The sequence below is a fragment of the Oreochromis niloticus genome, linkage group LG15, assembly GCF_001858045.2.
Source record: "Oreochromis niloticus isolate F11D_XX linkage group LG15, O_niloticus_UMD_NMBU, whole genome shotgun sequence".
In the NCBI taxonomy this organism is placed as follows: domain Eukaryota; kingdom Metazoa; phylum Chordata; class Actinopteri; order Cichliformes; family Cichlidae; genus Oreochromis; species Oreochromis niloticus.
In genome coordinates this window covers 15195488-15220036 of record NC_031980.2, presented here as the reverse complement: position 1 = coordinate 15220036, position 24549 = coordinate 15195488, and the positions used below count along the sequence as shown (strand labels likewise).

The 24549-nt window shown below is 40.8% G+C and overlaps 1 protein-coding gene across 2 annotated transcripts in view; it reads right to left on the bottom strand.

The window, feature by feature from the left end:
- Window positions 1–23953, bottom strand: part of LOC100710580 (disks large-associated protein 2) — a 106771-nt gene extending 82818 nt beyond the window's left edge. Inside the window, exons 1-2 of one of the 2 annotated variants that reach the window (XM_019346265.2) lie at window positions 23834–23953; window positions 23201–23255 (exon numbers count right to left, since the gene is read on the bottom strand). In XM_019346265.2, coding sequence (XP_019201810.1) covers window positions 23201–23255; window positions 23834–23851 — 73 coding nt within the window. In that variant the 5' untranslated portion in view covers window positions 23852–23953. Of the gene's footprint in view, window positions 1–16134; window positions 17187–23200; window positions 23256–23833 lie in introns of those variants that run through there. The other variant, XM_019346268.2, reaches the window with a different exon arrangement.
- Window positions 23954–24549: the final 596 nt, after the last annotated feature.

Here is a 24549-nt window from a genome sequence, read left to right as displayed (position 1 = left end):
TCATAATGGCAAGCTTTTGTCCTGATTTTCTGAGGGCCTTGGGTTTTAGCGCTGCTGGTGTGCCTGAACAAAACCCATCACAATGGGCTGAGTGAATGTCAAATCAGAACCCTTGAGGGAACTTTGATATTCATTTAAATTCTTTTTTATTTGTTTTGATGCTAGTAAAAAGAAAAAGAAAAAACACAAACTTATCTGTAATGTGATGTGGAGGGAAAGCATCCAAAGCAATTCCACAGCAGTGTTGGCTTTGTTTTCAGCAGCAGCTCACATGATGGATTCAGACTTTATTATGTTCACCTGCTCATGCATTTTCATTTCTTTTCTTTATTTTTTTTAAACAAATAAATACTGGCAAAGGAACTGAGCCACAAAAACCAATAGATAGAACCAGTGTCTGGCTGAATATGCGCCCAACATACTGGACAGTTTTTGTGCTTTTTGGAGAGAAGCTCATTAGTGGAAAGCACTCAGAGACTGAACGAACCTCCTGATGTCATGCTGGTTAGCTTACATGTGCCTGCATCATTTAACAATACCTATTAAAATAAAAAGAGAGAGAAACATTTAAACGTCTAATGTTACTGTGGCAAAATCTGTCAGCATTATAAAAAGGCTACAATGATAGGATACAATTGGAAACATTCAAAAACTTATTTTCAGGCTCAACACAAAATGTTCTTGTACTAAATTATGGAGATTTTTTAATGAAGAAGTTTACAAAACAAAAGATAAAAACTTTGTTTCAGTGTGCTTCAGTGCTTCTGGTCTCACTGTATGATGATCCTGTATACGGAGATCCAACATGTTATTCTCTGATATATTTCAGAATACCTGCTATTACAGTGTGTACAATAACACTTTTTTAAAATTCACAATTTTCACACAATTCCTAAACCTCGTTTCAAAAATTAATTGGAATATCTTTAGTAAGCAAAAAGTTTTTAAAAAGCTATGGATTTCTGTGACACTGTAATGTAATTTTATTTGAATTGTGGGCAAAAAGCCTGCTCGCTCAGCTATTAACAGCCAATAAATTAAGTGCATGGTTGATCTCGTCTTTGTCCGTGGCCCCACTGTGTGTTTAAGAGCTCTGTAATTTTGGAGATGAAAAACTAATGAGGTTGAAAAAAATTACCTAGTTGGCAGAGGTAATAAACTGAATGCTTTAGAAAATGGATATAGCTTCCAGGTCTGACTAGTGAAGTGAATGCAAAAGGGTTTTGGATCTGCATTACTTCTTATAGCCAGTAGGTGGCAGCTGCAGTGGTTCCAAAAGGTACAACCCTATGAGAAAATTACTGTGCTTGTAGGTTCACTTAGTAAATTATTCCCACTTTGGAATCAAAAAGGAGGCTAAAGTAGAATATACAGTATTTTGAAAAGTCTTGAGCACCCCTTACTTATTTACGTTTTAATCGGAAAATGGGAAACAGATGCAGCAACCTATTGTAACATGTTCAAGCATGCATTATACAAAAAGTATGCAAAAACTGAGGTTTTACAACTATAACAAGCATGAAAGTCAATATTTGGTATGACCACCATGATTCCTGAATTCTCTTAATCAAGCTTTATAGTCATTTCTGTAAGTGTTATTCAGGAATAGTTCTCCAGGCTTCTTCAAGGATATTGCAAAGCTCTTCTTTGAATGTTGGCTATCTTTTCTTCAGTTTGTCTTCTTTAAAGACAAACTGCATGCCATGCTGAGATACAACAAGCTTTTGGCTAATAGATCTTTGAGAATCACCTTGTTGGTGCAATACTGTTTTATGCATGTCAAACTGTTATCTTTGGCATTTTTCATAGTTTCAACTGAAGAAATAGGAACAGTTGATTTTGTTTTTGTGACATGCAGCAAGAACAAAGAGCCTAAAGATTCAACTTAAAATAGTTTTTTGCTGTTTTTCTAAGTTGTCTGTTGTGTATGGACATGTACTTAACTCAACTAACCATTAAGTTAGATACCTTTTTCATGCTTAAATGATTCATAGGTCAGTGTTAAGTGGCTTAACAAAGAATAGTCAGGCATACATACTGGATTACTGCAGGATCAGGAAACATTCAATAATGTTGAGTGGACTCTGGGGAGTCCAATCCATGACTGATTGTCATGGTTCTGGATCATTCTGACCCAGCATTTTGAGGTTTTGTACCTTTTTTTGTATTATGTTCTAACTTATATATAAATATATAGTTTAGGATTCAGCTGGTTCTATGTTTTGAGTTCTCTGTTTCCCTGTTCAGTTCTTGTCAGTTTAAGTTCCTGCCCTGTCCTTGTTTCCCTACTATGTTGTCTATGTTGTGTCCCCATTGTCATCCCTTGTGTGTCTTAGTCATGTCTTTGTCTCCCTCTCCCAAGTTGTCACTGTCTACGTCTCACTATGTTTCCTGTTTTATTTTGACAGTCTCATGTTCCATGTTCAGTCTGCTAAGTTTTGCTTACCCTGTGGTGTCAAGTCCATTTGTGTCAGCTGTGTTCACCATGTGTTTCCACTTCCCGCGTTACCCTTCTGTGTATTTAAGTCCTGTGCCTCCCTTTGTTCATTGTCAGATCTTCTGTTTTTCATGTCTTATGTTCCAGGAATCCATGTATCTCAAGTCCAGGGTTCATGTTCACTGTGTTTTCATGTTTAAATTTAATTTATCCAGTTTAAGGTTTTGTTAAGCTTTTCCTTGGTTAGCCTTCTCCTATTTGATTTGTATTTTTCTACTAGACATTTAAAACGGCTTGCTATCTGTTAAAACCAAGTTCTGTTCCACACGTCTGCCTTTGGGTCTACACCAAGATATGCTCACCTCCACACAGTCTGCATCTGCAGACCCTGACACAGTTTTTGGGGACACACTGCACACCGTACCAAGATATACCAAGTTTCCAACTAATAGCCCTGTGGGAATAACCTTTTTGGTGTAAAAATACTATTTTATGTCTGTCAAACTGTGTTAAAGTTGGCATCTTTAATAGATTCAGCTGAGAAAATTGAGAGGAGTTGATTTTTGCCACAGGCTGCTGGTAACAAAATTTTAAAGACATAATTTAAAACTGGTTCCTTGCCAAGTTGTCTGTTATATGTAGGAACTACAGGTTCATGCCTTGGTGTAGATGCCTTTTTTATTCTTCAGTGATTCATAGGTAAGTGAATCAAACAAAAAAAAACCCAAAACAATTGTCTAAAGATGGTGAGCTACAAGGACTGGACCGAAAAAGAGTGAAAATACAGCCTTCAGAAAAGAAATGAGTGGTGACTCAAGACTTTTGCACACTACTGTACTTTAAGCCATGCCTACGTTTTTATTGACAAGTCACTGCCTCATAACTGCGTCCTCTCCTTCGGTTTCTAATTCACCCGTCACATCGGGTCTCACCGCCACAATGATATTGGCGATCACGCTCCGCTTGTGGCTTCATACCTTAACAGCACTAAGCAGTGGGTAACACCACAGTGACTACATTCATCTTTTATATCCCAGTTTAGAAACTCTGTTTATTCAAAACAACAGAAAGCTTTTATTTTTAGTTTTCATGGGCTGAAAGAATATTGACATGAAGAGCAGAGGTGCACTGATCTCTCCCTCTTCTCGGCACACACACCTAATTTCCAAAGTGGTCAATTTAAAATCCCTGTAGGCAGACAAATCTCCTCTGTGACTAAATCTATACTCTTTCTTTAGGAATATGTGAGAGTTTTTGCTCGATTTTCACAAAGATAGAGGTGGAGTTGCCCTCTGGTGGTATCTCTCAACTCTCTTTTTTTACTTAACAAAAGAGATCTGTGGCTCTTTTGAAACATTAAAGCGCCAGTGACACTTTGATTGGTGTTTAGAACTTTTTTTGCAGTGTTACAGTGAAGCCTTGCCGTCACTGATCTCGCTGACAATCTCTACGGCGTCTATAACGATATTTTAAAAATCTGCTTAGAGATGTCTAAACTAAGACTCGTCTTCTTTCTGATCCAAACCCTTGAAAGGCATATGTCAACACTTTCACTCCCTGAGCGGGGCTGATGTGGAAGGAAAAAAACAAAACAAGACAAGCTCCAGAATTTTCCATAATTAGTTTCAAATTAAACTGTCACCACCAGCGGGGTGCTAGACTTTGCTGTCAATGTTCTCACCTCTGTGTGCCACGACAGATCAGAGCGCAGGCCACAATCTTTAAGTCTCTTGTGTTTTTTTTTCTTCTGCAGTGACAAACAGATCACCTAATCCCATGCAATTAAAATGATTAGGAAATGCTGATGCTGCTAAAAGGCTTTAAGCTAAATTGTTGGGTTTAATTCATATGCCCCCACACATATGGGAAACGTCTGCTGCTTATGTTTTGTTGTTGTTGTTGTTTAATGACTTTTAAAGAGCAGATGAAGAAGCAGTCTGACACACAAACATGCTCAAATGGTTTTCTCCCAAAACGATCTACCAAAAGGTTTGCATCTTAATAATAAGTATCTAGGATTAAATGGACTCAAAGATTATGTTTAAGACACTTGATGGATCCCTTATAAGTGGAATATTCAACACCATTAATAACCCACTTTCATGCTCAAGTTGTGCTGATGAGCCAAGGGTTTGCTGATCAGGCCAGGCTGTGGGTGCTGCATGCCAGCAGCCTGCAAGAGTCAAGCAAAAAAATGTCTTACATAGACTGTTTCCAAGTGGGCAGAGCCCTCTGATTAGTGACTGTTTGGGGATTTGCCAAAGTGATTTGAAAGCTAAAAGAATGTTTTTCGTTTGAAATCAATTTTAATAAAAGAAAAAGTGTTTGTGTGTAAGGCACAAAGGAAAAAACAACAACCCCCCCCCCCAAAAAAAAAAACTGTGGATCTGTTCTTTCTGTCCACAAGGAAAACACTTCCCTTCATCAGTGAAGAAATAAAGTTTGGGCAGCAAAGTAGAGTCATTTGGATGAAGGCGAACGTGTTGTTTTCTATACAAGCAGATGCATTTCACAGGTGTTACGGCTGAACGCAGGTGGAGTGGTTCTGTGAATGAGTCCCTGTAGATATGCTCACATGTTCCTGAACAGGATGCAGAAAGCGAGCATGACAGGAAGCATGTGAGCTTCCAGCTGAGTAAACCATCTCAACGGTGCACCTAGCCATGCCCTGTCGGTGTTTTATATCGTCTGTGGCACTCAGGTTCCCCCTTGGCCTGACCGGACGCTGGCTTAGCACATTAGTATTAGCACTCTAAATTCCCTGCGTGGACAAGTACCACCTGGCAGGCTCCGCTGCCCAGCGTGAGTCAGAGCACTCTGGCCATTAACACACGGCAGGTAACACAGCACTGGCAAGGATCGAGCCCCAGCGAGCGGCAGTGTCCACACACGCATAGAGCTTCTCTCTTGCACGACTTGAACTGATCCTATAAGAGTTCCCCTGAGTGTAATAGACTGAGATCACTGCTACCACCCGGCTACTCTACAGGCAATCCCTGCACACATCATATCCTATTATGCTATGCACAGGGACTGTGAGTGTATACAAGGGGGAACACACAGATCCGTTTCATGCATGACAGCAGATCGATTAAAATTACAGAGGTCAATCAACTTGATTCTGATTCGTTTTGATAAAAGAAAAAAATTAAATTGAGGACATTTGCTTCATGTATCCATTTTTTTTTACACACAACCATCTATAGGGAAAAGGGAAACTATCTACTGAGTTGCAGTTATCTGGGCCTTGCTAATACCAGAAATCAGAGAATGTCCAAATGTCTCAAGCTGATAAGAATGGAGCAATAACTCAAATAACCCCTTATTATAACCAAAGTATGCAGAAGAGCATCTCTGATTGGGAGATTACATCAAACTTTGAAGCAGATGGGCTACAGCACCATAAGACCACACTGAGTACTAATCCTGCCAGCTAAGAACAGGAAGCAGGCTGCAATTTGCACAGGCTCACCAAAACTGGACAACAGAAGATCAAAGAAAAAAAACTGATAAAAAGAAGAAAAATGTTGCCTGGTCTGATGAGTCTCAATGCAACATTTGGATAGTAGGATGAGAACAGTTCCATGCTGCCTTACATCAATGATTCAAACCTTGGGCCCTGTAGTACCAACCTACCCGAGTATTGTTGCTGACCATGTCCAGCACTTTATGACCACAATGATGCCAGCAAGATAATGCACCATGTCACAGCGCTTATCATCTCAAGCTGCTTTCTTGAACATAGTAGTGAGTTCACTGTACTTAAATGGCTTGCCCAGTCATTGGATCTCAACTCAGTAGAGCACCTTTGGGATGTGGTGGATCAGGAGAGTCACTTCTTGGATGTGCAGCAAAGAAATCTGTGGGAACTGTGAGATTCCAGCATTTCAATGTGAACCAGAATCTAAGAGGAACATTTACAGCACCTTGTTAAATCTACGCCATGAAGAATTACGATGTAACCTGTAACCTGGTATTAGCAAGTAACTAATAAAGTGACCATTATGTGTTTGTTTGACAAGAAAAAAAAGAAACACACAACAGGTCCCATACAAATAATGTGTGTCCCCGGTCTGTTTCTAACCTTTTTGATTGCACCTTATGGAATGGGGCAAATAATGATGGGATCTTACTGTTAAGGTTAAAATTTAATATAGAGAGACAGAATATCAATAAGTGAGCAAACTTACAAATTCAGCAGGGTGTCAAATAATTATTTCCCCCTCTGTGTAGACCTAACAGTTAAACAAGAAATTAGTTGTTCTGCTGCAACCAAGTGCTTCACAAGCAAACTGATCAAGCTTATTAAAAAAAAATCCAAGTTAACACAGACCCGAGCCAGATTATGTAAGTGCTCTTCTCACAAAACTAACTGGTAACGTGCAAAAACTATCAGATACGGTCGAAGAATCAGTGAGTGGATCCCACCACTCCGAGAGACACATGCAGAGTATTGACAGGGCAGAGCTTTGGGATTAAAAATCCTGTTGTTACAGGGATTGCCCTGGCCTCCATACAGCAGGGACTCTCTGTTCAGGTCTGCACTGCATCATTCTGCCAAAACACAAAGATCCTTTTCGCAGCTATTTTCGACACGCTCTGTCCCCGTGGTGGCCTCTTTGTCTGGCCAGGAATCGCTTGTCACCTTTGTCACCTTGTAAGCACAAGCCACTGGAGCCCTTTTTTCTGGCTTTAACAGCCCTACAGCCCTACATATACAGTAACGAGACACTGCAGCACGATTATGTCAATGAGGCTATACATTATTTTCTGCATTCATTAGATCAGCAAAGCTTTTCACCTTCTGTTTCTCCGTCTCTCTCTCTCTCGCTAACCTCTTCTGCCCTCTCGCTCCACTGATCCCACTCTTCTCTCTCACCCTTTCTATCAGTCTGAGTCACTACAGTGTCACTCTCTCTCTCTCACACACACACACACACATACGCAAGTCGAATAATTCAGCCTCCATAACTCACTATGACATACACGCACACACTTGAACATTCGCTACAGCAGCTACTACTAGCATGACACACCAGGAGAGAGAGTACAACTCCTGCAGACACACTGTACAATGACACTGCTGGAGGTACCAGCACACACACAAACACACACACTTAATACTACCACAATAGCGTAAGTATATCCATCAATGGCACCATACGTGTCTGTGTGCCTGTTAACACACTGTTAAATCCCACACACACACACACACTGGCCCAGATCCCTCTTATAAAGCAGCACTGTTTGGAGGAATGTACAGCAAAAGAGGGGGAAGCTACAGCTCGCGAATATCTCCATGGAAACAGGCTGGAGAGCAGCATATCCCGCTCGGCGTACTGTCAGAGACTGAAGATGAATCCAGTCCTCATTATGGAAGCCAAACCACACAACACACACCAGGCAGATGATTTAATTGTTAATTGCAACATCTTTTAAATCTTAAAACACACACACACACACCTGAATGAAGGGATTTCCTCCTGCTAAATGTGAGGACTTCTTACTCGACTTCAACAAAAGATTTTCTCCTCAAGCTGATCAATGCATAATGTGTGATTTTCACTCACGCTAGTTTACCGTCATTATTGCTTCCAGTTGATTTTATTTTCTCCTCCAACCAGCTCATATTTACCGTTTTACTTTCTGCATTTGGTGCAGCCACTGACAGCTGAAATGGAAAAGGGAAGGAAATAATTTTTCAGCCAGATCCAAAAAGCGTTGATGACTCACTCATTAAAAATACCGAGAAACGAGAGACTCGATTCGCATAAACACAATGAATTTCTAATGATTTGCTGCCTCCAAAGTACACAGGAAAAAAAACTTGAGAGTGGGTCAAACTGGCTCTCGCTTTAGGTCAGAGAAGGCCTTCAATAAGAGCAAACCAAGATTTAGGCAAAAACTGCAAAGGGAAATTGAATCTTTTGCCACAGGGCTTATGAAACGACAGCATACTAAGCATTGGGACCTATTATGACGTGAAAATGTCTGATTTTTGTCTCAAAAGTGGCCAAGAAATGACATATTTCCACGTTCTCAGAACAAGACAATAAATGGTATCAATCTCTGCCGCTAATATCGAGCTCACTCCTCTGAACGCTCTCTATATTCACTCTTCCACTCACTCATACGCCCACGCAGCTTCACTTGCTACCTAACATGGTATTGTACCAGGCACCACTTGAAGGGATTAAAACTGGGATCTTGGATTCTAGTTATTTCCATCCCGGGCTCTCCTCGTTTAACTGCAGCACTGCACATCACGGTACCCACAAACTGTTAAGATAAAAAGAGTTGACATTAAACTTTAATCATGCCCGAGGGCAGTCGTTGGTCACCACAGCAGCAAAAGAGTAAAGACAGACATGAGTTCAACAGATAAAACAAAAGATGGTAAGAAAAAGTCCATTTTGGAGCAAGACTGCGAAAAAAAAAGACGGCTTCACCTTCTCAAAGACATTTTTCTTTTCTTTGTTTGAGTTTGGGGCTCGAGGTTGGATGAAACTACATATGACCATACATTTTTACTGCTTCCTCCATCTGCAGCTCCTTCTAGCCTTCCCATTGTGTGCTGCTGAACTCTACTCACTTAAAACAGTTGTGCTATCGTCTATTATTTTCCGATATTAAACATTCTGAATATGCTGTCACATTACAGAACACACATTGATTAATGAGTTAAAATTAATATCATATAAATTTTGCATTTACATGAAGGTAAATATATGTTGCATGGCAATATCATTTTAAATCACACATTATATTGAGTATTATTATCAACAAATGTGCAATGCATCTTCATATGGGCGGATAATCGCATGCATTCAATCATTTTTAAACCCTGGGATTACAGTTATTTCCTCTTTGCATTTCATCTGTTTCCTCTTGATATCAGCTGCTCAGACAGTTAAAGAGATCTCGACAACAATCTAGTTACAATGGACTGTACAACTACACTGTAGACATGATTTGGAAGAAAATACCAAGGTGCTACTAGACACAAGACAAAGGAACGATGTGTTGTAACAGCCTGAGCTCTAAAATAGGTAAGCTGCTAAAAGAAACCCGATCCTGAATCATCAAGAAGTAAGTTAATTGGTGAATCTGGGGAAGTGTTATTCCCTGAGGTGGTTGTCAACAGCACAATCACGTCATACTGCTACAGAAAGTAAAACAAGAAAAGAACAATTTCCATTGCTAAAACTAAGTAAAAGTCAAGGGGAACTTGTAGTTTTGGACAGCTATGGTTGCAAACGTGCTGAAGATACTCTTTATTCTCCAAGTAATCAAGCTAATTTGAATATTAGGGGTTGGGAGAAGGGTTATTTATTGTGTGGATGGGTATTAAATACTTTCCAGCACAGTGGTGCTGTTTTTGCTTCGATTATTAATGCTGTCAATTGCTTGTGTTTTTATAAGAGTTAAAGAGTTGAAAAAAAAGCAGCTAGGATGCATTAACTAACTTAACAGTTAACATCTTAAAAATATTAAAAGAAATCACAAGGCTCAGGCCTGGCAAGCTGCCATGTTTGCAGTACACTGGTGGAGAGCCTGAAGATGATGATGAAGAAAATGGGACTTGTTAGCTAGCACTCTCATTAATATAGAGAAGTAAGCAGATGCAGGTTTAACAACACATAGCTTGAGAATAGCAATTACTCTCGTTGCTTAAAGTCAGTGCCTGGGAATGCTTACGAAGCAAACTGGAGTGCAAGTTTAAAGGCATTTCGAAATGGGGACAATGGGATAACCACTCAGGGAACTATGATATTTTTGCTGCCATTTTCTCCCACTTATCCAATTCAGTGTTGCAGGGGGGGCTGGAGCCTATCCCAGCTGTCATAGGGTAATCTGTAACTGGACCTGGACAGGTTGTGGCAGGGCTTGTCAGCGTTTCTTACATGCTTATTTGTTTGGCTGCAGTGCTTCACCCACTCACATTGCCTCTATGGGGTCTAAATACACACTCGATTTACCACCATGAACGAAGTAAATTGTGTCACCAAGAGAAACATCAAGCTTTGCAGGTTAAAATAATTCAAAAGTGGCGTCATCTAAGTTTTCCCAGTTTGACTTTCATGTCATGTCTCGATCATGCAGCCGATGCAGATGCGCCATAGAAATGACTGTTCAGCAGCACCGATAAGAAGACATAAAAGATCAATTTAAAATGAATGTGCGGCTTGTCACTTTAAATTTAACAGAATTTGCCGGTGTTTTTGTTGTCGTCCTGCTCTGCACCCAGCAATGAATCAGCTTGTCAGTTAATGGGTGGTTAATCTTTCCATTCTGACCTCCAAACCTCCGCAGCAAAACCGAGAGGAAAGATACCATCAACTGCCAGATGTACTGCGGCTTAATCCAAAAACAAAACATGATCTGTGCGTCTAGCTAAGAGGGTAGATAAACAAATTAGCCATTCAGTTGTGCGCAATATTTTTGGCACTCCTTGGAAAATTACTGAAGAGCAATCGCAGCACCCAAACACACTTTAAAAATGAATTTTTGATGTGCAGTTTTTGTTTGTTAAACTTTGTTAAACAAACAGAAAAATAAAACTGTATTGTGACAGGTGCAAAAGTTGTTTTTGTGGAGTCTCACGACTTATTAGCTCATTAAGTCTTAATTGATTTTTAATTGGAAGCAGAATAATTGTCACCTGATGATGACTGAGAGCTGATAAATCATCTGACTTGGCAACCATGGGCTCTTCTTTTGAACTTACTAAGGAATGATTGATATAAAACAGAGAAAGGCAATAAAAAGATGTCACTTGTCCAAACTACCATTATGTGTCTAACTCAAGGGTCAGAGCTAAATCCAGTCCTCCACAAATTCATATAGAGCCACACAGCCTGTGCATACACCAAACTAAACAGATGTGTGCATCTGATCCTAAACTCGGCAGAAAAAAAAAGTATGTTGATCCTGAAGGCAGTATCAACTTTTAATAGAGGTGTTAAACTTAGTACTTATTCACTGAGTATAAGAAGAGGCAAGAAAGGCCAATGCATCCATTTACCACGAAGCAATTTCACATACTTTGCATCATCATTTTGAAGCCAAACAGCAGCGGAGACAGAGACTGAAAATTGCTGAACTGATAAGCAGAATGCAGCTACATTAAAAAAAGAAAAGAAAAAAAAAAGACTTATGAGCCAACCCTTAAAGTGATGAAGATGAAAAGTCACGTTGGCAAATCAAAAAAAAATTACAGCTTTTTTTTGTTCATAGATTTTTATGTTGATCAGATTTTACACCAGAAGGCTAGACTGTGTAAACTACACGATCAAAGGTTTTTTACTTTTTGCCTCACACAAACACTGACTTGTCATGTTCAGGACTGTAAAACACATTCAGTGACACTTTCAAAAATTAATGCAAGAACAAAATGAAAGATTTATCACTTTGCTTTTATGTATTTATGCTTTATCATGCATTTTAAAATCCCCCATACTGCCAATAGTCGACACATTCAGCCTACCTGTAAAACTATGACTGGAGTTTGTTTTTTATCTAGGCCTTATGATGGCTAGGTGACTTGTTGAATTATTTATGTGGACCAAAATGAATGTAAGAATGCTATATGGGACAGGTAACAATATTTTATTTAATTAAAGCACATTAATAAACTACAGTCTGCAGTCACGTGATAAAGATAGTTTTTATTGAAATCTATGGAACTGGACTCATACTTCCATAGGATTAATGGGGTAAGGCTTAGCCAGACGCTGCTAATCAAAGCACTTGATTAACTGATTATGAGCAAGTGTGACCACCTCTGTGAAAGTAGATGTTTTGGGAGTTTGCTGATCTGGAGTATTCAGGCCTCTGTCAATACAATGCCACAGTCTTCAGAGGAGTGGATGTCCTAGGAAATTCACCCCAAGGTCAGACTGAAATACTCAGAGAACCTGCAAAACCCAAGAGCTTCATCTCAGACGCTACAGGCCTCAGTTAGCATGTGAAATGTTCACAGTACAATTAGAAAAACACTGAACAAGTATGGCTTGTGGTGAAGAATTACCAGGGGAAAGCCTCTTCTTTCTAAAAAGAACATGACAGTTAGGTTTAGGTTTGCAAAGTTATATCTGAAAAAATTCTAAGACTTCTGGAACAATGTCCTTTGGACTGACAAGACCAAACAGGAACTGTCTGGCAATAGTGCACAATGCTTAGTTTGGAGAAAATCAAGTGCAGCATATCAGCACAAATACCTCATAGCAACTGTCAAGAGAAAAGGTGCTGAAGAGGTGATCATTTGTTTTGCAGCTACTGGACCTGGGCAACTTGTTTTTGAGTCGACCATGAATTCCTCCATGTACCGAAGTATTCTAGAGCAAACCGTGACCCCTGTCTGTCTGAAAGCTAAAACTTATTTGGAACTGGGTCATGCAACGGGACAGCGATCCCAAGCACAGCAGCAGATCTCCAGCAGAATTGTTGAAAAAGAAAAGAATCAAAGTGCTGCAATGGCGCAGACAAAGTCCAGACAAATGCCCCCAAACCTCAATGAACTGAGGTAATGCTGTATAGAAGAGTGGGCCTAAATTCGATGTGAGAGACTGATAAAATCATAGAGAAAACAATTACTTTACATTATTGCTCCTAAAAGTGATTCTACAAGCTACGGAAGGACTTAGTTTTGCACAGAGTGCTAAGAAAAATGTCCTTTTTCACTTGTCTGTATATCTGGCCCTTGAACTCACCACATCTGACATTGGGAAATCCCCTTTCCCAAATTTGACCTTTACTGAAATAGAACTCGACATCCCTGGCCTACATGAAACCTTTGCTCCCCATAGTCTTCTTCTGCACAAAGCAAGTTCTGGATAGTCTCATTTAAAACAAGTCGAAACTAATTTTGAATTCAGAATTCTTTTAAGTAAAAGAACATCATGTCAGCTGTAACGTGTGTGGAAACCAGGTGAACTGGAAACATTACATGTATAGAAGAAGAATAAATATTAACAAATTCTGGATGCAAATGTTGTGCAGCCGGCCAAGAAACCATGGCTGAAGTGAAAGAGACGTGAAAATGTCCATCTAAAATCCATCATGGAGCAGAGCAAACTGAAGCTTTTGGAAAAGCCCTCACAGTTCCCCTCATCTGAACACCATTAAAACTGTGTGGGTAAACCTTAAACATGCTGTGCCTGCAAGACAGCCCAAAATAGCTCAGAACTGAAAGTGCTCGGCAGGGAAGAGTAGGAGAAAACTCCTAAATCAAGAATTTAGAAAAAAATCTTTCCAGGCTACAAAAAGCCTTTGCAATACAAAAAAAGAAAAAAAAAAGGAGACTTCAGAGGTGTTTCAACACTCCAAATATGAATTACCATCCGGTGTCAGCAGTCAAGAGCACTGTTAAACCGATTATGGTTGAAATGGTTGAAAAATCAGTCTTCCCACCCAGGTGTTTGTTTCCTAACTCAAAAACCCCTGATGTCAAATTTTGTGGAACATTTTGGTCTTCTAAAAAGACTCCGAATCATTTTTGCAACCACATGACAACTGATTTAACAACACTGTTGGGTCAAAAGTCAAAATTCTACGTGACACTCAAGAATCTCCACATTTAATAGTTTAATTTCCTTGAAAGTTGTAAAAGAGGTCTACCGAGGATTAATTTTAATGTTTTGACCGCCTGACCTGATAGGCTTTTCTGTAATTCAGTCTTGCATAACACAGTATCATCGTCAAGCAGGATTAGAAATTTTGTGAGCACATCCATGCTCTCAGAGAGCTAAACCCTGAGTTTTATACTTTGTGGTAAAGTACTTTTTCACTTTCATGTCACTAGGGTCAATCTAAAATGCCAACGCCACAGTGAGAAGTTAGTTACTTTGGCTTAGTGCAAAGGCAGTAAATGGGAAAACTTCTAGTCTGGCTCTGTCCAGCGGTAACAAAGTAAACCTAACAGCCTCTGTGAAGCCCGCTAAAGTACAAAACTGAAAATTTTCTGATGTTTGTAAAGGCTGGGACAAATCGGCAGGAGGCTATTACATGTCCAGCCCAGGAAATAGTCAGTTTTTATATGTTGGTTCCAGTCCTTGCTCAGCTAAGCCAATAGACTGTGAGCTTCATCTGTATATTTGCTGTTAAGACATTATAGTGATCAATCTTCTACTTACTCATAACCAAGAGCCAAAAAACCATTAACCAAAATGTCAAAGTACTCCTTCTACCATCAAGAAGTAACTGGCAGAGACTGTCCAAGACTTTCATATTCACATGTAATTTACATCATAGCCTCTGGGGGCTGCTGGTGGAGCTTGACACTCTTATTATGGCTAAATGAAGCATTTCAGGATGGTAGTGTATCTCCTGGAGAATCAAAAGGAGGGGGAAAAGCCGCTTGGGAGCTGAGAGAAGCTCAGACTCTGCTCCTTTGGGATCCTCCCAATGCCACGCATGACAAACGACCAGCCAGACACCTCGCTACACCAGAAAGCAGCCTGATTCATCCTGCACAGCTGTCGGAGTGCGCCGTATGTATAAAGGTTTATCTCTGTGTACAGTGTGTGAGAAATGAGAGCTTATTGCGAGAGAGCACATAATATGTACAGATTGTGCACATGTGTGTGACTACAGATGTCTGCACAGGATGTTTCATGGTGCCAAATACAGCGATTAAAGATTTTATTCTGCATCCAAACATAAATTAGCATAAATGTAGATATATTTTTATCCAAACCAGGTTTTCTGCAGGATTTTCAGAGGTTTTAGCTCGCAAACACACACACATGCACACACAGAGTCCTGATGCTCTGTCTCACAGCAGAATGCAGGTTTTGGACACATTGCTGCAGAATCACCTGGTCTCCATCTCCTATTATGATATTACAAAGACACTGTGTTTGAGAGGTTAATGCGATGAAGCCTTGTTTTGTCACTTCCAGGTTCGGGCTTTGCAGAGTAAGACCTAGCATGTTACTGAGAGACTGAACACTTGCACCGTTCAGCTGTTGGTCAGCAGTTTTTCCAAATCAAAGAGTGATGGAGTAAATTCTCCTCCACCCCCCTCCTGTCCTCTTCCACCCTCCTGTCAGTATCCTAATTCCCCCTTTCAGTGCTTCCTTCATCTGAAATTCATCCCCATCCATGAAAAACGGGGGATTAAGACGTGCAGAAAATGATGAGAATTTTTTCCCCCTCTATCGCCAAACTGTATCCATAAAAACGATTACATAATGATCAACTATTGGTACCACTGAAGAAGACAGTCTGTCAGTTATGCTGAAGCCACAGATTCTACTGACATATGTGGCCATAAGGAGATCGATAGAAAGCTTTTTGGCCACACTGTAAAGATGAAAATCCCCGTTACCTATCGAGAAGGCTCTGGTTGAAGAGCAATGCCACCCTGTTGGATTCTGTCACACACACACACACACACACACACACACACACACACACACACACACACACACCTGCATGGATTCCTGTGAATGCTGAGGGGAAGAGGTGCTTTTCCCTAAAACCTAAAGACAAATGTATTCGTCTTTGAGAGCCTCGTTTGATTTCTTTTCTGTCCGATCTGATGTGATAACTTCTCATCTACCTGTTAAATTCACACTCTCACTCGGAGCTGGAACAGTTCCACAGAAAACGTCTCGAGAAAAAGCAAAACAAAAAAGCCAAAAAGAAAACAGTGGGCAAGAAACATTTCTCTGGATGAGTCTGAGTCTTCTTACCTAGTAGCGAGTCTATGTTCCGGAGACATTTGAGCACATATGCGGCGCGTCTTCACACGATGACAGGGAAGCGGCGGACAGTCGGGCAGAGGTGTGTCACATCTGAGAACGGAGGGGGGGAAAGCAGGATTTCTCCTCTGCTTTTCTGATCCTTTCTTATCTCTTTCCAAAGCCCTCAGAGGAATGGAGCAGTGACATAGGAGGAAGAAGAGGAGGAGGAGGAGGAGGAAAAAGAGGAGGTGGTGGAGGAGGAAGAGGATGAGGAGGTGGAAAAGGAGAAGGAGGAAAAGGAGGAGGAGAGGGAAGGCTGAGGAGGGAGCAGTCTGCCGGGCTGGGCTGCTGTGGATCACCTGGAGCAGTGCTGGGCTCCGCATTTACTCCTCCACTGCAGCAGTGCGAGGCAGCGGCGCGAGCTGCATGTTGCTTCCACAGATCACCACAAAACAAGGACACGGAGTCTCCATCTGCTGGATTCAGGATTCTGCAGCTCTGTTGCTCCACGCGTTGCTATCCCCATCAGCATTCACACTCATGCTGTCCCTCTTCCCCTCTGGGTATCTGTCTGCGTTTCTCTGTTTTATGGTTTTGCTTCACTCTCCCTTTCTCTCTGAAAAGGCTTTATATCGGTTCACAAATGCCATGATATCAAGCTCTCAGCTTCCCAGGTCTGTGTCCTCGCATGGACTGGTGCATGTGGTCATACGTCTGGTACTCTTGGTAATAAAATGCCAAGCTCAATAAAGCCGCAGCCAACCTCACGCTCTCCCTGCGATGACATCACTCTTCCGACCAAAAAAGAGGGAGTCGTTTCCTGGTCTTGCCGGGGCCCTGATTACGTCATGAAGATCAGACACGTTTCTCATGCCATGTGCAGGTGTTCAATTGGCATGCCCTCCATTGAGAAAGTTAGAGGGAAACGAACAGGCTGCAGAGAGGTACACGCCAAAACTAAAGATTTCGCTTCGGGCCAATGCGCCACCAGCTCCGACCAAATTACCTCAGCCTCACACATTTCAAAGTCCTGACTTCACCTCTGTTCCCGAACTGAAGCTGCACATTCTGAAAACCAGCAGAGCACTTCGTCTCCAAGTTCAGCCGCCCTCACATTCCCCTCACGTCCTCCCTCCTTCGCCAGCCTTTTCTCTGTCCTACAGCACAGTGTAGCTTCAAAGGTTGAGAGACAATCTAAGAGATGAATAAATCCAGATTGAGGAAGGATGATATTGATTTTAGGCCCAACTAAAGATTGATTTGTATTCCCAAGAACAGAGCTGCCGCTCAAGATAAACATGATCGCACAATGCATATGAAAAATTACATGTAAGCAGCAGTGCAGATAGAAAAAAAGGCAAGTAATACACAAAGATGTAAACCCTAATTACAAGCTCAATCAAAAATGCTGTGATAAAAAGTTTTCCATGTGTGTGCAGACTGACAGCAAATCAAACAAGGCTGAATCTGGCCCACATGCTTATTACAGTATATTTAGAAATGTTAGATGTTAAGTATTCCAACACGCTCAAGTTACAAAACCTGTGTTTTCATTCATAAAATCAAATTGAAACAGATTTGTGTTTGCCAAATCAGTGCGTACACAAAGACCTAAATTAGCTACAATTACAGGGAACCCTTAGATGAAACAAACTGAGTAATATGAAAGTAAATCTAACGAGGAATGTGCCAATTATAATGGACCCCAAACTTTTAGCTTTTACCCCCGAGGTTAATGCTGCAAACCAGCAAAAGCCATAAAACATGACTTTATCAACCTAATGAATTAAAAGTTTGATTCTAAAGGCATAAAACACTTTTCCCTGTGGTTATTTCACCTCAACTGTAAAGAACTGCTGCTTTAGTTAAATGATTATTACAGCTTGTAGATGACTTATAAAAGAGAGACACGGTAACACATTTGCACTTGCTTCTAAGAAATTTACTCATGCATATGGGATTACACTTACACAGAAAACACTTACTGCCTGCACTGGATTTTGGGAATGGACAGTTTTTGAAATACACCAGCGGGCATGTCAAAGCAGTAGTCGGGCATTTTATCAAAGTAAACAGTCCCACCTAGTGGTTTAATCCCGTTCTGACTCACAGAACTAAAGAGACACGTCAAATGTTCAACATGCTCATTTTTAAAGCACAAGCTCTTTGTGTGACCAGAGGTCATAAACAGCATCACTGCCCACGATGCGTCCTTTGCTTGCTTTACATTCCTTAAAACGATGTGGTGCGCACAGTCATTAACAGTCTGCCTCAACCTTGAAAAAATGATGACCAAGGCATGATCAAGAGCCAGTTCTGCGGGTGGCTGATAAAGGAAGAAAAAGACGAAACAAAAAAAAAATTTTTTTTAATCCTTTAACAGTTCTTTAAGTTACGCACATCAAACGGGGGCAGAGATGTCCTCGAATCTGTACTCACTTCATCACAAGCCTTTGTGCTGACAAAGCCTGTAACATCACAGCAAGATCCTACACATGATTAACTCGCAGATAATCTCTGATGTGTGGCTGTGCTGAAACTCCTCTGTCAGCTCATTTGTAACGTAAAAGGGCTATTTGAGAAGACGATTAACACATACATGATCATTTTTCAAGTATTTCAAATGCAAAAGACTTCATACATTAATTTTTTTTTTACTGTTTTTCTTTTTGTTTTTTTTCCTCTAAGAGCATTTATGATTTGAAACATTAGGAGAACAGCTACTATAGCAAATTGCACCTGCGGTATTAATGAGAAAAACAAAAGGTAATGACTCCATGTAAAAGCAGTCAAACCCGACCTCAAAATGAGCAATCGCTGGCCGTTACACGCCAACAAACATGCTGAACTTTTATAGTGGTGTCGTGGGAATTATGAGAACACTTTCCTTTTTATTAAAATGCTGTATTTTTAACCAACAATTTAAAATTCACATTGAATAGTACTCGCACCATTTGGCATAACCAGCTGTTTAGAGCAGATGGGCATGTTTTGCGTGAAGTACAGTTCAAAAATAAGTCGAAATCCATCCTGGCTGACTGTTCATTTCCTAAAAAGAATATGTGTGACCGTCAGGTGTGATTAAAATGAGACAAAAGGCTCCTTAACCTGTAGTATGACACTCAGTGCCTGCTGCTTTACCCTACTAACAAAGATTTAAACTTCTGTATTTAGTCCTCTCATAGAACAGACATTAAGATAAGGGGCGATCGTGGCTCAAGAGCTGGCAGTTCGTTTTGTAATCGGAAGGTTGCCGATTCGAGCCCCGGCTCCGACAGTCTCGGTCGTTGTGTCCTTGGGCAAGACACTTCACCCGTTTCCTACTGGTGGTGGTCAGAGGGCCCTGTGGCGCCAGTGTCCGGCAGTCTCGCCTCTGTCAGTGCGCCCCAGGGCAGCTGTGGCTACAATGTAGCTTGCCATTACCAGTGTGTGAATGGGCGGATGACTGAATGTAGTGTAAAGCGCTTTGGGGTCCTTAGGGACTAAGTAAAGGGCTACACAAATACAGGCCGTTTACCATTTTAAGGTAGCTCGGTAAATAATTTTGTGCAGCAACTTAACTAATGTTCAAATGTTTTTTTATTATTATTGAGGTGTTGGTCCACCTGACTAATCTAAAACCTGCTTCCTGCAGTTCCACCAAGAAAAAAAAGAAAGGTGCAGGTGCAGAATAGCCAATGCTAGCACCGCACACAAAACCACAAAGGTGTCAAAGGTACCAAGGGCCCAAAGGTGGAACCACTGCCATCAGAGGCAATGGGACAGAGTACCAGAAAATTGTTTTATAACTAATGGTTTAGAGATGCAGTCCCAAGATTCTGCCATGATTTTCCTATTATGAAAACTGCATAATGCTACCTGTCAAAATGTGGGCTTGTTCGCAAACAGAGACCAAGGTAGAACTGACACCAGCACAGCACTGATGGAAGTGTCACCTGGGTCATTCAATTAAAAAAAAAATCAGTCAGTGTATTATCCTATATGAAGCAGTATTAAAGCCACATTGACAAAAATATTAATGATCTTTTTGAGAATAAAGTCAAAACAGATGTTCTCACCATCTAAAGCAACTGTAACGTACCATTTATTGTGTATGGCAGCTACATACTGACCAGTGTGGACTTGTAGCATTGTTGGTGTTGAAGCATCACAGCCAAATAGGTGCTCTCTGTGTTGATGAGGCTATCTTTTCTATTCAGTCTGTGAGAGCAGCCGTGACCACGGCCAGAGGAACTGTACTCACATGCCATCTAATTTATTCTTCGTCTATAATCTATAAATATACTCAACCTCATTTCTTCAGTGTGTTCTTCTTTCTCTCACTGTGAAAAATAAATAATTTCATCTTGGCCTTTGGCTTCAAACGCATCAAAGGAAGGGGTAGTGACAGTATTTGAGGTTTGTGCTGATGTGAGCCAACATTTGATCATCTGCAATGCCAAAAAAAAAAAAAATTCCAAGAGAAAGGCAGAGGACCCCTGGAGTGCTTTTTCCTTGGATGGTGCTCTGTGCTCTGACCTCTGTCGACTTAAGGAGTCGTGCAGAGTTTAGATAATTAACAACCACCTCCTTTTTGCTCCATCTTCAAATTCTCAGCGCCTCCCCCACACTATCCAGGGTTTGCTTGTTGTCTTTACCTGCCTGCCTCTTCTTTTTAAGGCCCTTGGTGCATATGCAGTTGGCTCAAGCGCATCTCACATACAGACGCATAGTCAGGACCTCTTGGTGTTTTATTTTTGCAAAAATGCAACCAAAAAGCAACTGAAAATAAAACATGTAAATCAAACAAATCTTTCAAGCAGGACACAAACCGCTGCCTGCTGGTCGAACGTCTTGGGAGGCTTGGCACATACACCAGAGGACACTTTGTGCCCATCTCTGAGACACCGGTGGCATTGACGAAATGGCAGTATTTGACGCCATGGGAATAGAATAGGTCGGCTCAGCACACAGAAAGGAAAGCAGCAATTAATCCTTGTCACTTGGGGTGACCGTTCTAACAACTGAGCTCATTTAAGAGTCATTTGAATTCAATTTTGGTTTAAAAAGTGATATTTTTACAAAAAGAAAGGATGAAATGGTTTCATGTAACGTGGAAGGTGAGCCTCCTGGTGTCAAACGCAGCACTCCAGTCTTTCAGTTAACTGTTTTGAGTTGATTGCGCGATCATTGCTGTTTTTAAACAGTCTACCTTGCTCATCGGCGCAATCCCCAACTGTGGTTCAGAAAAAAACAAGAAAGAAAACCATGGTAGACCAACTCCCACCTCCCAAGCACCAATTACCACCAGTCTTGTGAATATACTGTAGGAAATTTCAATAAAACAGGCAGATATGTCTCTGTTGGTGGAACTAATGAAGTAGATGTTGTGTTTCTAAACAGATGTTTCTTCCTGTCTGCTGCATTTGTAAAATGGCATCTCCTTGCTAATAAACTCACCATATAAACTTTAAGTTATAATATATCAGTTTTGTGGCAAGCAAAACAAGTCAGATCTCCATAGAGTGTGCACCAATATATTTCTATATGGTTTACTAATGCTGAGAGTGAAACCAGGAATTTTCAGTCATTCTGTACTCTGCTAGGGCTCCCACGCCAAATATTTTTATTTTCATGAAAGATGTGTTGTGGTTCCATTGCTCATTTGGTTGCTGGTGCAATTCCAGCTGGAGACACAAATCCCCTTTGAAGAATAGCTTTTAGTATGATTGAAGATGTTTGGTATTATGTCATTGTGGGATGCAGACAGAGGTTTTATTTTACAACAGCATGCACATGTGTGCACTAGAACCACAGGACAGTTTTGGAACTAGTTAGGAGGTATACTAATAGTAAAACAAGTAGTTAATTCACAAACTTAATTTTTTTTTTTTTTGAGAAGGATGTTGGATTTAAAAAAGACATTAAATGTTTTTCTTAATTTTCTGTCGTACATGCTGAGGAATCTCCTATTTATCAAATATTTACTTTCTCTTGGTTTTATTTTCTATAAATTTAAGCTCAGTTTCCATTGTTATGCTGATGACACCCACCTCTAATTTTCTACCAAACCTTCCACTGCCCTCTGACGATCTACCTCAATGTTTGCCTTGAAGAAAATCAAATCTTGGTTCTCCTCTGATGTTCTCAAATTGAAAAATAAAAATGCTTCATTATAAGACCTTTCAACCTCTCTTAGCTGTGATGTAGCGGCAGCCAGTTGGGACTTCAGTCTTTTTCTACCTCAGGTCACTACAAACTACTCTAAACTGACATTAACTGTTAACTCAGGGGTCTGGATTTTATTGCCTATGTTTGAACATTAGTGGAAATATATTAAAAGAACTTGATTACATGGTTAATTAGATAATATATCCATCTTTGATCACCGTAGGGAAACTTCATTCTCTGCATTTAACTCTACCTAAGCAGAAGAAATGGTGAGCCACCATACACCCGGGATCAACTCCAGCTATAAGCCAAACTGGAAGATCTCACTATGTGGGGAAATTGTGAAAAAAAATGTCTTCGTGGATCCTTAGTGACGACTGTCTGCTGATGACACTGAATGTTTCGGCTCTATGGTGAGCCACAATGATGACCTAACTGCTTGTAAATGGCGTGTTAACACTCTGGAGAGTGTACGAGGGTGGATGTATGAGCTCGTGTGAGATTACAGTTTCATGACTGAACAGACAGGCCTGCTGTAACATTTGTTCACTCTTTCAGCTTGTTATCAAGTGATATTTGTATTTCTAACCTAATCAGTGGCATGTCTATTGTTATTAATGCTTCCTCTGTTCTGTGCTGAGGTCTTGCTGCTGCTCTCCATGACTCCTTCTCATGTCTTAGAAGTGCAAAGGAGGTCCCAGAACAGATTCATACCTCCAAATATGTCACTGCAGACGTAAATAATAATCTTTTGAATATAGGGGTGCTGACATGAAGAATACCGCCAAAAAAAGGGGAACAGAACAAGGAAGCTTTGAGCACTCAACACACCCAGTGTACATCATGTTAAATGAAAAGCACTGCCTTTTAGTGTGGATGACATGTACTCATTAGGTCTGACTTAATCACCCCTCCCACCACTTACCTGAGTCCTTCTCAAAGAAAAGACAGCAGTGAGTCTGTAGTAGCCATGGTAACACCTGTGACAGATGAAAAGATGGATGACAGATATAGTACACTACAGCTGAGTCACTCCACGCACACACATTGACTGAATGGAGGGGAGCAATGGGAACATGTGGGCGTACATAGACAGAAGAAACTTGAAGGAAGGAGCTGTGGGTCCCCTCCATTCACAATGGCTTTTCACCAAGGGAATAAAATCCACCCTAACACCACCCCACCCTCATCCCCCTCCTCCCACCACCTCCAAACACATACATACTAATTCCCACACCACCTCACCCACAAGGTGCATCATTGAGTGCCACTGACTGATCGGTGGAGGAAAGAGGAACACCCTAACAAGTTAAACACCCCTCGCACAGTGACTCATTCGCGCCTTGCAGAACTTCTGGCAGTTTCTGAAATGTACACTCTCAGTCTGCGCGGCCAGGTGCGGCACTCTGGCTTCAGACGATCAAGAAAAACCAACCCCAAAACCTCCATTAGATGCACCTGAAATCACATCCAATAACAACAAGAACAAGAAGAAAAACAAGCTGCGTGGCAGGCTCTGTTCGTGCACAAACACGACGATGCGCGTCTTCTTTCTTACCTTTTTCAGCGTTGACATCTTCCGCCTCAGAGAAGGTCACTTCTTCTTCGATAGTAAACGGGACATAAATAAGTGGACGGCGATCATGTCCCCTGGTATCCGTGAAAATGTTCATTGCCTTGTTCGTTGGAAACATCTGCAGCGAATCTGTCGTAGTTTCCCATGATGAAGGCGGCTTGTGCTGTGTGTTTTCTTGTCCGACGCAAGTCCCGATGCGGCGGCAGAATTCATTCTTGGGAGATGACTTATAATGCACTGATGTTGTGGTCACTGAAAGCGCAGCTGCTCTTATGGAGGCAGCCTTTATCAGACGCCATTTTTACAAAGTCTGCACCCACAAAAGCCTTCTTGTCTTCATGTAATGTGAGGGAAATGACACGAAACTTTAAATGCAAACTTAAAAGTAAAATGCACCAGACACGTAAACAGTCATATCACATTTAAAGAAAAATTACATATAAAGGGGGGAATGTTCAAAATTGCTGATGATAAACAACCAAATAGTTTGTGGAATCCAGTTATTTATTGTGTTGTGTAGTTGAAAATATGTGTGACGCAAAGAAAAGGAGAGAGTAGCATGATTTTCATATTTTTTTTACTGTTGTTTTATTTCTTTATTGTGGTTATTTGATCATCAAAACTTTGTAAAATGCAAAGGCTTGGAGGGTTTTAAAGGGAAAAAAGTCAAATCAAAAGATTCAAATAAATTAAGGAGA